The sequence below is a fragment of the Engystomops pustulosus genome, chromosome 5 (assembly GCF_040894005.1).
Source record: "Engystomops pustulosus chromosome 5, aEngPut4.maternal, whole genome shotgun sequence".
Taxonomy (NCBI): Eukaryota; Metazoa; Chordata; class Amphibia; order Anura; family Leptodactylidae; genus Engystomops; species Engystomops pustulosus.
The window spans coordinates 65,379,472-65,394,907 of NC_092415.1; the positions used below are offsets into that span (position 1 = coordinate 65,379,472).

The 15,436-nt window shown below is 39.7% G+C and overlaps 1 protein-coding gene across 4 annotated transcripts in view; it reads right to left on the reverse strand.

The window, feature by feature from the left end:
- Positions 1-2,170: 2,170 nt before the first annotated feature.
- SPIRE1 (spire type actin nucleation factor 1) overlaps positions 2,171-15,436 on the reverse strand; it is a 111,369-nt gene continuing 98,103 nt past the window's right edge. For 2 of the 4 annotated variants that reach the window (XM_072152272.1, XM_072152273.1), the window contains 6 exons: positions 13,003-13,158; positions 10,613-10,750; positions 8,369-8,439; positions 7,716-7,743; positions 5,875-6,020; positions 2,171-4,166 (listed from right to left, as the gene is read on the reverse strand). In XM_072152272.1, coding sequence (XP_072008373.1) covers positions 3,905-4,166; positions 5,875-6,020; positions 7,716-7,743; positions 8,369-8,439; positions 10,613-10,750; positions 13,003-13,158 — 801 coding nt within the window. In that variant the 3' untranslated portion in view covers positions 2,171-3,904. The remainder of the gene's footprint in view (positions 4,167-5,874; positions 6,021-7,715; positions 7,744-8,368; positions 8,440-10,612; positions 10,751-13,002; positions 13,159-15,436) is intronic. The other 2 variants (XM_072152274.1, XM_072152275.1) reach the window with 1 other exon arrangement.

The following is a 15,436-nucleotide window of genomic DNA, read 5'->3' on the forward strand; positions in this document are numbered from 1 at the left end:
GGTTTAAGTCCCATCCAGGTCAACATCTGCAAAAAGTTTGTATGTTCTCTCCGTGTTTGCAGTGGTTTCCTCCGAGTCCTCCCACACTCCAAAACATAGTGGTAGGTTGATTAGATTGTGAGCCCCATGGGGACAGGGACTGATTTGGCAATCTCTGTGCAGCGCTGCTTAATCTGTGTGCGCTGTATAAATAAAGGAATTATTATAAGTAAGCAGCCCCTCGGACTCATTTGCATGATGTTTAAAGCCTTTTTGTTACTTATAAACAAGGGCATAAGCTTAAAGGGGTTGTCCGAGAGTTATGGAAAAAACTAAAGGTGGCCGGAGGGGGCTGCTTAAAAAAATAAAGATCTACTTACCTTCCGGAGCCCTCCGGTATCCTGCACTGCTGTTGCTCTGGTCAGGGCGCCATGTAAACAAACCATACACAATGCTGTAAATGGAGTCTGATAGGCGTGGCCGGCCAAGGCCGACAGCTGAATCCAGCACTGCTCCGGCAATCATGTTTGTTTACATGGAGCTCAGACCCGAGTGACAGCAGTGTGGGACACCGGAGGGCACCGGGAGGCAAGTAGATCTTTATTTTTTTAAGCAGTCCCCTCCAGCCACCTCTAGTTTTTTTTCACAACTCTTGGACAACCCCTTTAATGAATAACAGATCCTGCCAGAGGGGGAACACATCAGCACATAAGTGTGCTTGGTTTATAATCCTTCATCCTGGTGGTAGTTGTCCTTTAACCCCTTCCCGACGCGCGCCGTACTAGTACGGCGCGCGCCGGGTCCCGGTGCATGGAGAGGGCTCGCGGGCCGAGCCCTCTCCATAGCCGGTAAGTCTTTGCTGCATATTGCAGCAAAGGCTTACCGGTAACACCCGCGATCGGTGCTAGCACCGATCGCGGGTGCTTTCACCGCGATCGCCTCCGGCAATGCTGCCGGAGGCTTCAAAAAGATGGCGCCGCATGGGCGCCGCCATCTTGGCGCGGATCTCCGCTCCCAGATGACGTCACGGGGAGCGGTGATCCGTTGCCATGACAGCATCGGGCCTCACGAAGGCCCGAAGCTGTCTTGTTTTAACCTATTCATTACAATGTGCTATCAGCACATTGTAATGAATGAGGAGTAAAATCCCCATATACTGCCATATTGCAGTATGGCAGTATATGGTAGGATCGATCAGACAACCTAGGGTTAAAGTACCCTAGGGAGTCTGAAAAATAGTTAAAGTAAAAGTAAAAAAAAGTTTAAAAAAAAAAAATTATATTAAAAAAACCTAAAAATTCAAATCACCCCCCTTTCCCTAGAACTGATATTAATATTAATAAACAGTAAAAATCATAAACACATTGGGTATCGCCGCGTCCGAAAATGTCCGATCTATCAAAATATTATAACGGTTTTTCACTGCGTTTAACCCCGTAACGGAAAATAGCGTCCAAAGTCAAAAATGACATTTTTTTGCCATTTTGGAAAATATAAAAAAATTAATAAAAAGTGATCAAAAGGTAGCACAGTCCTAACAATGATAGCAATGAAAACGCCATCAAAAGTCGCAAAAAATGACACCACCCACAGCTTCGTACACCAAAGTATGAAAAAGTTATTAGCGCCAGAAGATGGCAAAATCAAAAAAAAAATTTTTGTACAGGAGGTTTTAATTTTTTTAAATGTATGAAAACATTATAAAACCTGTACAAATGTGGTATCCCTGTGATCGTAGCAACCCAAAGAATAAAGTAGACATGTCATTTGGGACGCAGAGTGAAAGCTGTGAAATCCAAGCCCACAAGAAAACGTCGCAAATGTGTTTTTTCACCATTTTCACTGCATTTGGAATTTTTTTCCCGCTTCCCAGTATGCGCCATGGAATATTAAATACCGTCACTACGAAGTGCAATTTGTTACGCAGAAAATAAGCCATAACAGAGCTCTTTATGTGGAAAAATAAAAAAGTTATAGATTTTTGAAGGTGGGGTGTGAACAATGGAAGTGAAAAAACTAAAAAAGGCCAAGTCGTTAAGGGGTTAAGAGCATCTCCTGGATTGTCTATCTTGGTGGTGTGATGAACTTGCCCTTTCCAACTTTACAAATGATTTACCAAAGAGAATGTTTCATGAATCACATAGCATTTTATTACAAAACCCATATTTAGTTGAAGAAATGTACACAGTCAGGATTTCAAGGCATTTTTATTGTTCTCACAGAAGCACTGCAGCTGCCACTGTGGAGAAATGTACAAGGAGGTAAAACAGGTAAGAGGGAACAGATCCATCATGGGACAGAGTTCAGGACATCTACAATCAATGTAGGCTGGAGTCACCACATGTCAGGGGTGAGTAATTTTGGCACTGTAGCTGGTTTGGGCTTGCTAGAGTGCCAGAGGAATTGTCAAAATGTTATATGCACCTTGTGGGCTACCATGAGGCAAGCACTGCAGGCTTCACCTCATGGCCAGCTAGCTAAAAGGACCTAAAAATGAAGTAAAATAAACACCGGTCACAAATGTTTACATTGCACACCAGCTGGTGCGTACACTTATCCTACAGCTACAAAATGAAAACCTTAAATAAAATTATTACAAATGAGCTATAATTCAGCAAGGTTAACATTAAACAGAAAATCCTGCCATATTATTATGCTAAAACGGACATTATTACAGTCAATGTACATATAAATTATACCTCTCCTCCAGTGTCAAATCTTCCTGTCTGTAGTTAGAATACACCCTAGTTATTAATAAATATAGTACAAGTATTTACATATAGGGTTTTCAGCTTTCGGAAGGTGAACCTGATAGTAAATGCTATAACTTGACCAGTCGGGGCATAACCCTGCAACTCTAAACCTGCTCTGGTACAACTCAGTATTTACAACTAGGAATGAATTGCAGGCTGATCACCCCCTATCAGATAATATTGCTACAATCCAAAAACCCTTACCTGTGGCAAATACTGAATACCAATTAGGGAAGTTAATTACTGTAAATACATATTTTTACCCATTAAGGAAAAATAAGTGTAAATGTGATAAGCCATTTGGCAGCTGGTTCTGACTAGTCTTTGCATTGTACCAATTAAGTTGCCATACTTTCCACCATATTGCTATAACATGCCTGTATACTACACAGTATATACCAGTAGACTACTCATGTGCCTCAGAAACCAACACAGTTAGTCAACATCGTTTTGGCCAAAGGCAAAAATGAAAATCCCCACTACATTATCTTTAGTGGGGAAAAAACTGATGTGGATCTATATCTTGTATCAACCAATGAAGGGATAGAATGACATTTGGTCTGGGAAGACTTCATTTGGCACTGAGGAAGAAATAAAAGTGCTGTGGTTCTCCAGCTAGTTACTTCTTGAGAAAAACATTGAAGTTACTAGTACCCTATCTCATTAATCCAGAAAATACCTGAAGCTTCAACATCTCAGCAGAGATCCTACTCTTCTAAAGCAGCTCTCCTGCATGAAGACATCGTTCATTGTCATTTTGGCGACAGCTAAATCACATGATTAGTAAAGAAAACATAAAACATACATGAATGAGAAGATGGAGTAAAAGAAACATAAAAGAGGCCTACTACTTTAGTAGAACATTGGGATATGTACTAGTGTCTTTGAGGTAACAGTTCTAGCTTTACCCTCATGAGCTTATCTTGCAGGTAGACATTCAGATCTCCATGCAATAAAGTTCCGTTACAAATAAACAAAATAGTAAAAGACAATTGTCGCTTTTTTCCAGTGCAAACAGTAGGCTGCATCATGTGTCGATGCAGAGGGTCGTGTGCTATTCTGCAGAATCCAAGCTTAGTCAAGCCGTTTACAAAATAAGGAGGAAAAAACAAATTGGTCATTCATGTTGATAAAAGCAAATGAAAATAAAATCTAATTAAAAGGCACAAGAGTCAAATCTCATTTATTGTTCTCTCTGTGGGGCGGAATTCAGAAGTCCCAGAAGTAGAAGACAAGTAAAAGGACTGCGTTTTGCGTTTTAAGCGGGCCCTCTTGTTAGCAAGCGTCAGGCTGCGGCGGCTGGAGCTGATGATGTCAGAGATAAACTTTTTGCAGTCCACACATACTTCCATCGTGCTCCAGTCCTCCATGAGCTCTTTTGGAAACTGAAGCTCATCATCTGATTTGTCAGTAGACTTCGACTTGGAGGGCAACCTATAAAGACAAGGTAGTTGTATTAAATGGAGTCTGACAACCAATGAATGCTAGTAAATGGGTCAACGTACTGGGCATCTATGGATATGATCATTGCTGACAGAATTTTCATTTGTTTCATGTTTAAGGTATTCTACCAGCAGAGTTGACCATACAAAGCTATGGACAGTATTAGGTAGCTATCACTGACTACAGAGTAGTAGTAATTTTTTTTCCCCCCAACACCAGAATTTGGAATTCCATACAGATACTTATCATGGCGTTAAGAATTGTGATGCTTTGCTAACAGTTTGGCAAGACTGAGGGGGAAAAAAAGAAGTATAAGGGGATGTATATGTTGTTTTGGGAGGCCAGCTTTAGTCTTTAGAAATCAGCCTTTAGTTGATAATTTTTCAATGTAACCAATAAAAAGTTAAAACAATTAACATAAATTATCTGCAGGTTTGTATGGTCGAAATTGCAAGCAAAATTTAAAGGTACAGTTTACTAAAATGACAACCTATTCTGACCATCCAGCTAACTGTGAGGGTCCATCCTCACATATCCATCCATCAGCTGCAAGTTCAGCTCATCAGAGACCAACATGCTTGCCAGCAAGCCATGGACAGCTTGGTTGTCTCCGGATTATGAATACTATCTCATGTTTTGAACATTTGCTCAGGTCTCCTTGTATCAAGTGTGCTATTTAGCATCTAGTAAAGACCTTGTGTATGTACAGAACTGGGGCAGTAACCTCTAAGTAAATTTTGGATTGGATTTTGAGGAAGACAATCTTTGAGTATAGTATAGAAATATTTTACTGTGCCTGACAATCACATTCAGGTGTTACCATCAAAATGAAGGCCTTAAAGAGAACCTGTCATGCAAAATAACCCCCCTAAACTAAATATATTTTCATAAACTGCCATTAGAGAGCATTGCCTCTATCCCTTTATTGTCCCTCTACATGCCTGTAAACCTAAGCAATGAGGTCCTAAAGCTGTATGCAAATGACCTGTGAAATGTCCAATGAAGCATTAGCATATTCAAGCTGTCCACCTTATTCATGAGTGGGAGGCACAGCCACACCCCCAGTGCATGACTGACAGCCTGTATAATGATGTGAGGCTGTATAATAATGTGCTTCCTGGTGCTGATGGCCACGCCCCCTGCAGCCTGTGTGTGTGTGTGTGTGTGTGTGTGTGTGTGTGTTTGTGTCAGATTCATGTGTAGCTGATGTCTGTGTCTCTCACCTGTATATTAGGAGGATGCAGCATGTCAGCAGATGCAGCACACACACTAGCAATACTTTACTATACATTACACACAGACATGAGCAGGGGGAGGAGGGGGGAGGAGGGGTAACAGGGGTGACATCACTGCCTCTGACCATGTGACCAGCCTCATTTACATGATAAAAAATAGATGATTTTACAATGAATAATGTATGAAATAACTAGATAAAGGCTGGGATGGATCCTTGTGAGGTGCTCCAACAGGTAGTAGTGACAGGACTAGTGACAGAGACCTGATGACAGGTGTCCATTAATAATTCATCTACCTATGTGTCTGCTATATTATAGTAACATTATATAACAAAGAAAGGCACATAGTATAAAGTATAAACAGATAACATTTTAAAAAACTTTTTTCTCAAATCAACACTACTCAATGTACCCGAGAAACAAAAGCAGAGACCACAGCCCAGAGACACAATGGCTTTACTTACTTAGGCAAAGACCGTAGGGGGCGGTGATGACTGGTGGAAGGCTTTTCAGGCTTCTCTGGTCTTATGAAGCTTTCCCCTCTCTGCAAGGCAGAAGGTCCGAGAGAGAAGATAGGAAGTGTAGAATATGGCTTAGACGGTAATCTCATCTGTCAAAAAAACCCATAAACACATGTATTGATTACTGGAAACATACATACAGTGGGCTGAAAAAGCACCTATACCCATTGAACATTTGCCAATATTTAAAATTTTACACCCACAAACAAACATATTTTATTGGCATTTTTATGATAAACTATGAAGTATTTGTGAAGTGTTAAGAAAGTGAAACATTTTTGTAAATGAAAAGGGTGAGATGCATTAGTATCCCCCTTACCTTGTGAAATCAAATTAGCTGCTAGTCTATCGGGGAATGTCTCCAACGCATCTAGGGCTGGAATCTTTGTCCAACTTTAAATCATAGTTCTAGCTCAAGTCACTGTCCGGGCAATGTTTGTGAACAGCAAATTGCAGGTCAAACCACAGATTAGCACTAAGATTTAGGTTCTGGAACGTGACCATGCCATTATAACACATGAATATTCTATGACTGAAACCATTAAATTTTAGCTGTGGTTGTATGTTTAGGGTCAAGGTCTGGCTGGTTCCTAGGTGAACCTATGACCTAGTATCAAGTCTTTTACGGCTTCTCACAGGATTTCCTCCAGGATTATCCTGTATTTAGCTCCATCCATCTTCCCATCAACTGTGCCGAGCTTCCCAGTCCCTGCTGAAGTAAAGCATCTACACAGTATGAAGCTGATCCCCATGCTTCATGGTAGGGATGGTGTGCAATTAGGGTGATGTGCAGTGTTGGCTTTCCTACACACATAGTATTCGGCATTGAAGCCATTTTGCTCTTACATGACCAGAGAACCTTTGTCCATATGCTTGCTGTACCCACTATATAAATTTATTTTGCAAGCTGGTGTGTTCCTATTTTTCAGGATGGTGTTTGTCCACCAATGTTATCTCACAAACCTCTGAGGCTTTCAGCTGTAGTAAAGCTGCATTCAAACGCAAAGGAAGAAAAGCATCACTGAACACATACAACACCTGTTGCTACAAGCCCTGAAACAACTGTGATTTCCCCCTTTACATCAGCTCTACACCAAGTGGGCACTGATGAGTGTGAAGGGGAGCTTGCACAATGGCGGAGCAAGACTGAACAGTCACAGGTAATAGCGCAATTCTACACCAAAAAGATGTAGAATTGTACCTCCAGAGCCTCTTGATGTGTCCAGCACAGGGTAGCTTACATCATATAGAGTGCATAACAAATTTCCTCCATGTATTCTATTTACTTACTAAAGCCAAATTGGAAACACTAGATTTTATTTAGGGGGACCCGACTACAGGGGGCTGAATACATATGAATCATTTTCTTTAAGCATCACAAATACCTGATACTTTGTGTTGCTCTAATATATCAATAAACTATATGCACACATCGGGTGGTTATATGGAACGCAAAAACAAATGTTGTGTGGACTATTGTTTGCATCCCATGCATCATCAGCAGGTGATCACTGCTCACACGGTGATGACAACAAAGGACTGAGTGGGTAGCAATATGGCCATCTTTTGTGGTCACGTAGTCCACGGGCTTGTGCATGAGCCAATTGAAGGGAGTGGTGATGTGTACTGGCTGTAAAAATGGTTTTCATATGTTCAAAAAAAGTTTATGTGCATATAGGCTAAGTTGGTGGCTGCCAATTTTTAAATTAAGGAAGAGTTCAAGGGGTATTATATATACATATATACACAAATAGATATAAAATAATATCTTCTGTCAAACTTACCTTTTTACAACACTGAGAACACACAGGCCTGTGAAAAAAAAAGTGGGAAGGGGTGTTTATTTCATAAACATTGGGGGTTTGCCTCAAATTTCCATGCATTTCAAATGAGGAAATTCACTGTGAAAATCTGAAGTAAAATTTGACATGAAGAAGGGATTTTAATACATAGTTAAAACCTATCATAAGTCTGCTTTGAGTCCGCTTTGTTGCCGACCCTTCCCCCTCCTACACTGTACGAACAACGAGGCCTGAAAACAAAATGTTCAAAATGCAAATTTCAAGAATTATATTTTTATGCATTTGGTATTTCATTGCACCAGAATCGGCAGCACAGATAGGAGGCTCATTTAATCAGTGAGCAGTGATCATTTAATCGTTACGACTACGACTGACGTTATTGGGTACTGCCCGGCAGATCTGTGGTAAATCAGTAAACCGGCCTGTCAGCAATTACAAATATACTGGTGGACTGTCATCTATCTATGAACAGAGGTCTGTGGAAACCATTCAGCTGGCATCCCATGTACAGATACTGACTACTGTCTGGCACTTGAGTAAAACTGCTGTAATCAATGCAGAATTTCCATTCCCTGTATTGTAAGACTTAATTAAACGCATGTGAAATACAAGAAAAAGCTAATTTGTATACTTACCTTTTACAGAACTGACAAGTGTAAGACCATGTAAATAGGGAAAATCTCTTTGTTCGACAACATAAACAAAGCTGTGGAATAAAGAGAAAAAAAACAGAACATGATGGAGAAATGGCAATTTAATTCTTACCAGCAACTGTAGTATAAATGTAGAGGGAGGTATCTTAGACTCCCGTAAGATAGTACAGCTAATAATAGTCAAGCAGATAGTAATAAAGCTATAGATGGCAATCTGGACTAATTTGCATATAATTTAGGCCCAGCAGTAGACATTCACCATTGATGAATATGCCACAATTTTAGAGCCATTTAAAAAAAAATTATTTATTAAAGCAAAGTATTTTTTTTCCCCATTTTCCCTGAGCAGTATATCTAAATCAGCATTACTTACACAAAAAAACTGATAGATTAAAAGATGTTCTTACAGAGCTGAATTGTTAAATGAAATATTGTCTAGGTGTGTAAGGAGGTTAGACTTCAGACTGCATGGGGAAATTTTAACTAAAATTGTACAGTGTTATTCTGAAATATGCGATCTGTGCAGTTGGTGGAGTCAGATGGAGACAACTTGTGCCAAGGCTGAACTGAACACATACAAGTTTTGTTTTTTAGGCGAGTTACTATATTAGCTTGTGTGTAGTAAACAATTCATTAAATATACCCAAGTATGAATCATTAATTAATCCCTTGGGCCTTATTATGAGGAAAATATTTTAAAACTTCTGTGTTTCCCACATCTGGTGTGGCAACGATGTCAAAGTTACAGTACATTATGTTCGTAGTGGTCCCCCAGCATATGGCCAGTATTATACTACAGATGGGAGGTCACTGAGGTCCTGACAATGAAAGTGGGGCCAATGTGTTACTGTAGACATCATATCACTACAGCATTGGAGATGTACTGGAGATTAGGGGAAAGAAATGTTAAGTATTTTACAAAAAAACTATCTGAAACTTTAGGAATTTTCATTGATTGCGAGATGGGATAAAATCTATTGCTTTCTTTTGGATTATTGCTGTAGCTTGAAGGGAACCCGACAGCAGAAATTGACCCAACACACCTCTACCGGGTTTACACCTTTCAGACCATGGTTCTTTCATGGACCAGCATAATGGCATCAACCAAAAAAACTAAGTTGTGATATGTTCCTTCTGCTGTGATTGACATTCAGCTGACATAAGTTGACCCAGTTACAATGTCCCTGAATGCAGGGCCATCAATGACAGCATAAAGGTCATTATGATGCTGATAGCGTTTGACCACAGTGCTTAAAGGGAACCTGTCACCAGGGACCTAATTTTCACTAAAGCCCATCACACCTGCATTGCAAATATGTATTTCTGCCTTTTATAAGCATTTGCATTACAATATAATTATGTGTTATAACTTACCTTGCACCCTGACAAAATCCTGGGGTAGTCACAGAGGCTGGGCTTTGGTTTGGATGCATTTCAAAAAACAACATGTGACTTGTCTGTGCTGCTCACTCCTCAGATCTCAGGCCCCACTGTTGTGCTCCTATACAGCTCCTCCTCCTGCTCCTTCTCAGAGGTCACAGCCTGGGGCTGTACAGGAGCACAAAGATGGAGGCAGCCTGTAGCTCAGACAAGTCACATGTTGTTTTTTTAAATGCATCCAAACCAAAGCCCAGCCCCTGTGACTACCCCAGGATTTTGTCAGGATGCAAGAGTAAGTTATAATACATTATGTTGTAATGCAAATGCTTATAAAAGGCAGAAAGGCATTTTTGCACTGCAGGTGTCATTGGGCTTTTACAATCTGTCTTTAGTGAAAATGAGGTCCCTGGTGACAGGTTCCCTTTAAAGCTTTTCCAGCTTCCTGTCTCTAGCCAGTTGTGTTGGTAGTCACAGAAACAAGAACAGTGTTGTTGATCTGTAAAGAAATCATTCATGCTTTCATAATGAATTAAGTTGACTTACAACATGATCACAGACAATTCCAGCTAGAAACTCCCCTTTCATGACTAGTCCCAGTATAGTCCTGGCATAAATGTTAAACTAACCTTTCAACAAACTCAACATAAATCACTGAACCCCCAAAAATCTCACAACTATTCTCTATTCTGAGCCCGCTCATACACCATGGAGGCCTGGTTGCATATAATGGGGAGGTTTAGTAGGTAGTATTACTTGCTATTGCTTCAAAAAGAAAGGATAGATGCTGTTTGCCAAAACTGTGCACAAGCTGGGACCTGGCTGAAGATAATAAATATTTTTTCTTACCTTTCCTTTCTTTAGTGCGTTGTAGACATCTTTATACTGCTGATATTTCTCTAGTTCAGCTTTCACCAGGACTTGGCGAATGTGCATCACTTCCTCCACAGTAAGAGCCAGACACTCTACAGGATAGCAAAATTCCTCCTGAAATATAACACCTTGAATTACCAAGACATAGCCAACATACAGAAGCCAAAACTATAAACTCCACCAACCAATCACCTCTGTTAGTAGTAGGTAGGTATAGAGGTGTACTGACTGGATACACCTGGGTGTAAGAAAGTGTACATAAAACCAGCCTAAATTACAATAGAAAAGGACATCATCATAGCTCCTCTGCAACACAACAGAAGACTGTAGGGCCTTTCCCCTCACTTTATCATTAATTCCTGTAGTGAATACACCAATTGGTTATATACATGAAGTGCGCAGAGTAGTTAGTGGAATGGTTAGTAACTGATTATAGATGGAGATTCTTATCCTGTGGTGTTTAAGTATAGGCTGCCCATGTTTATAGCCTGTAAGATTTCCAGAATAAGTTGTGGTGGAAACGTTATATTTTCGTTTTCATTTTTGTCTTCTAAAATAACATAATGATCATAAAACCCACCACAGAATAAACTTTCTCCTTGCAAAAAATGAGCAGGCAGAATCATCGCTGACAGTCTATATTGAGTGTATTAAAGGCAGAATATTCATCACTGAGAATTTATTGGCCGTTCAGCTTTTCCCAGTTACTGGCATAAAGGTTTTAGGGTTCTGCCAAGTCGCCAATGCACCTCTATCCTAGGTTACTATGTCGAATACATGACTCCTCGGATTTCCTGGCAAAATAACAGATATGCCCCATTCAGGAGCCTGAGAATCCTTAGCGACAAGAATTACTGCTCACATTACAGAAAGGCAAAGCCTTTTTAGTGGAAGCATATTTTTTAGTGGAAATTGCTCTTTAAACTCAATTTTGGTTCACTATTCACAAAAAAACATATTTAATATTCTGCCTTTAAGTTAGAAATTTTCATAAAAAAAAACCACCAGGAAAACATTAGCATTTTAAAAATGTTTTGCTCCTACAAGATTCCTCGTTCTTCCCAAGCATTAACTCTTATTGTGCTGGAGGTCATGTGTGAAAAATGTTAAGGTGTTTTCCAGGAATTTGATATTGATGACATCTGCAGCGAAAAGGTCATCAATATAAGATTGGGGGGGTCTGACCCCTGGCACCCCCATGATCAGCTGGAAGGATAGAACATCAAATGTCTAGACAAACTCTTTACACATGCCAGCCAATAAAGAGAAAGATCACCTGGTTATCCTGTAAAGGACTTAGATTCTTAAAAAAATAACAAAAAAACCCAAAAAACATACCCCTTCGGGTACATCTGTGACCTGGAGACTAACCTGGTTTATGGAGAAATCAGATTTGTAGGAAAAAAATGTATTAACTGAGTCATTCAGGTTATATAAAGAACTCTTTAGAATTAGTAGTGATATACATGTGCTTTACAGAGGATTTAACTGAAGAGCCAATTTTCTTATTTATTAAAATATGAAAATCTAACAAAAGATTATTTAAGTATATATTAAACACAATGAGTTTACATAGCAGATTATTGAGACCACAATGGAAAAGTTAAATTCTATGCAGCCGCTGTATAAAAGACTAGCTGTTTTAAAGATGACCTCTCGGCTCTTGTTACCCGTCTGTTTTTTTTAAATACTTTTATTCTCCATTTTACCGGAATATTGGAGCATAATTTCTTATAATACTGTAAAGTAGCATTCGCCTGTTATTCCTCCTAAAAATTATCACCTGTGTATTACAATTCCTCCATGTCAATGGGGAGTGCACACATTCTGATTAGATTGGATACATTTTCAGGAGGATTTACAGAGTATGCATAGACTTTCCTTAATATTATTAGTACACAATATTATATACTGTGAAAGAGTTATTACGTTGGAAACATTTAGTGTGTTAAATTGAATATTCTTTTGTGTCAGTTAGTGATAAAATGCTAATGTTTATCAGAATCAAAAAGAAAAGAACAAGTAAGGACAGCTCAAACTTTATGCAACATTTTTACTGATTGTTTTTCATCTTTTCCTACCTGAATGGGATAAGATCAGATCTGGATCTTAGAAATGTGCCTTCAAGGCTCATACAACCTAAATGTTGATGTTGCTTTATCAGTTTGATGTCCTTCTCATAATGATTTCTAGTTTCTTATTAGAATGATTACATAAAATATGACAAAATCACATGTAGATTTATTCCCACTGCAAAATCATTGAGATGGATAGAGCGGAAGCTGCAGCGGGTCAGGCGACACAGCTTAAGTACCGCTCCTATCCAGAGGAAAGATCAATTTCCAACTTTAGATAAAGAGGCAAACCTGGGGGGCTCTCCACCTGCCCGCATAAGCCTTCTCAAAGAGATAAAACATAGCCCCTGCCGCCCCAAAAATGGCTGCTTCAAAAGGATGAGACCCCAACAAAGAAGCTGTGTGTCGGAAAGCCATCCTTGGAAAGAAACTGGTTATCCTAGGAACCTGGATAATAAACAGGGAGGAGAGTGAAGGGCACATTCCCCAATGAAAGCTTCAGGCAGTGGTCAATCGCCTTGTAATCCTATGATTTGTCATAAACCTTCTTCTGATTTAATGGTGAGCAGAATCAAAAATAGAAGTGTGAAGCACAATTCCATTGACAGAATGCTAATGGTTTTAAGACCTTGTTCACACCTTTACAAAAAATATCAAAGCATTTCGGCCAAATCTATAGCCCAGACTATGCCAAAATAAAACAGGGCCTCAGAGACCCCACAGATTCAGCATAGAAGTTACTCATATTGTGTATATTTTAAAGCTCTTTAAAGTGCAAAACATTGTTAATACAGTGTGAATACAGACTTATCATTGGCTAAAGGCAATAGCAAGGCAAACGTATCACTGTATTCTGGCTGGCCAAGCCCGAGAAGAACATTAATGAGGATAATGTCAATTTCATTAATGCATTTTGTACACTAGGGGGCAGCAGGGTATTTACCATGTAGTTGAGAGTACCGTTGCTCCTATTAACACTAATACTATTATAGAACCTTCAGCTTTTTGTCATTTAAATGGTCAAAACTACAAAGGGCTTCTACAGAGGACTTCATGTATGAGGGGGCTTTCACACATTGTGTTTTTGTGTACATGCAAAAAACTGTAGTGCTTGTTACCGATCGTGAACGCAACCTTACTATAACTTAAGCCAGAAGGCTTGCACAGCTGATAACTACCGATATGTCTACCCCTGGCAAGTGGTCACCAACACAAGGAAATCCATTCTCACTGTTGTTAGCAGGAAGAGGGGGTCCTTAGCTATAACTGTGGTTAACACAACTATGCGTTGTGTTATTATACACCACTCAAAGGAACTATAAGTAAATACAATAACAATCCCAATAATTCCTTTCCTTTTATATCCTCCTTTTCTTGCACCTATTCCGGATCATTTTACAATTACAACCAAGAAATATTTTTGGAAATTCTCAATAAAGTATCCGATTATATGAACTAGTTTCCAATAACATCATCTCTTCATGATGCCTCCTTCACTCGATCATGTGCAGTCCATGGAAAACAGGCTGTATGCCGGCGCCACAGACCGCACATTGCGCAGAGGACGGAAGTATCAAAATATGATACAAGGACTTTTGTTTGCAGGACCGGACAGCAGCGTCGGCACAGTATTAACTGTTTACAGTACCGGCCAGCAGACAATATATTATACATTAATATGTCTTATTTTCCAGCGTTATCCTGTGCATTAGGACATCCCGCTGCAGCAGGAACTTTTTCGCTCTGTCCTGTCCGCACAAGTAAGTTTGTCAAGCCAACATACTAGAAGAAATGAGCCAAGTTGGGATATGTCATTATTAGCTGGTGACAGGTACCAATAGCTAAAGCTATACGGATTTTAAAAATGCCTTTTTCAACATACTGCTACTACATACAATATACTGCTACTACTTTCTAAAACTTTATTTCACATTACCTGGATGGTTCAGAGGAGAGGAAGAATGAATGAAAAGCCTGAGACTTAGGCACAAAGACTGCTTCAGCTGCCCCTTTCCCCTCTAGGTACGCTTTAAATAATATCCCGGGGAGACACCATGAAGTACCCAAGAAAAGCATTGCTTATGTCCTGGATAACAAGTTAGTGGTAGTTTGCAGGTTTGAATGGAATGGTCATAACAGGTTCCCTATAATGTCTATAGTCCTTTAATCCACACACTATAATTAGGCCGGATGCCCACTAGCTAGTACAGTACGAGAAACTTGCTTTGTGTGATGGCAGGTTTTCCCAGACCCAATCTTTTATATCACTGGACTAACCTCAGCATATCAGACCAAACTGGCTTGTGGGCAACTAGCCTAAAAGTGGTGTCTACACTGGTGTAAGGATAATCAAACACATAGCGGGAAGTTTATTAAGACTGGCATTTTAAACTTACAATTCCCGCCGACAGCCCAATCCGCCATCTACTGAGAAGCTCCAGTCTCTTAGCATATCTGGATGACAACTCCTCCAGGTCAGACCTGTTTAGATCAGGTCTGACCTGGAGGAGATTTCAGCTTTATCCTTTGCCGGTTTTCTGGAAGAAACTATAGTAAGTTTCTTACTATAGCTCGTGGGGTTGAAAAACTAACTGGCAGAGATGGGGAGATTCACATGCCTGCTCCGCCAGAAAACTGGTGATGAAGGCATAAAAAAATCTCCCGATAGAGTCTGTAAATACAATTGAAATATTATTTTACATGTGATAAGTAATAGATTGTATAG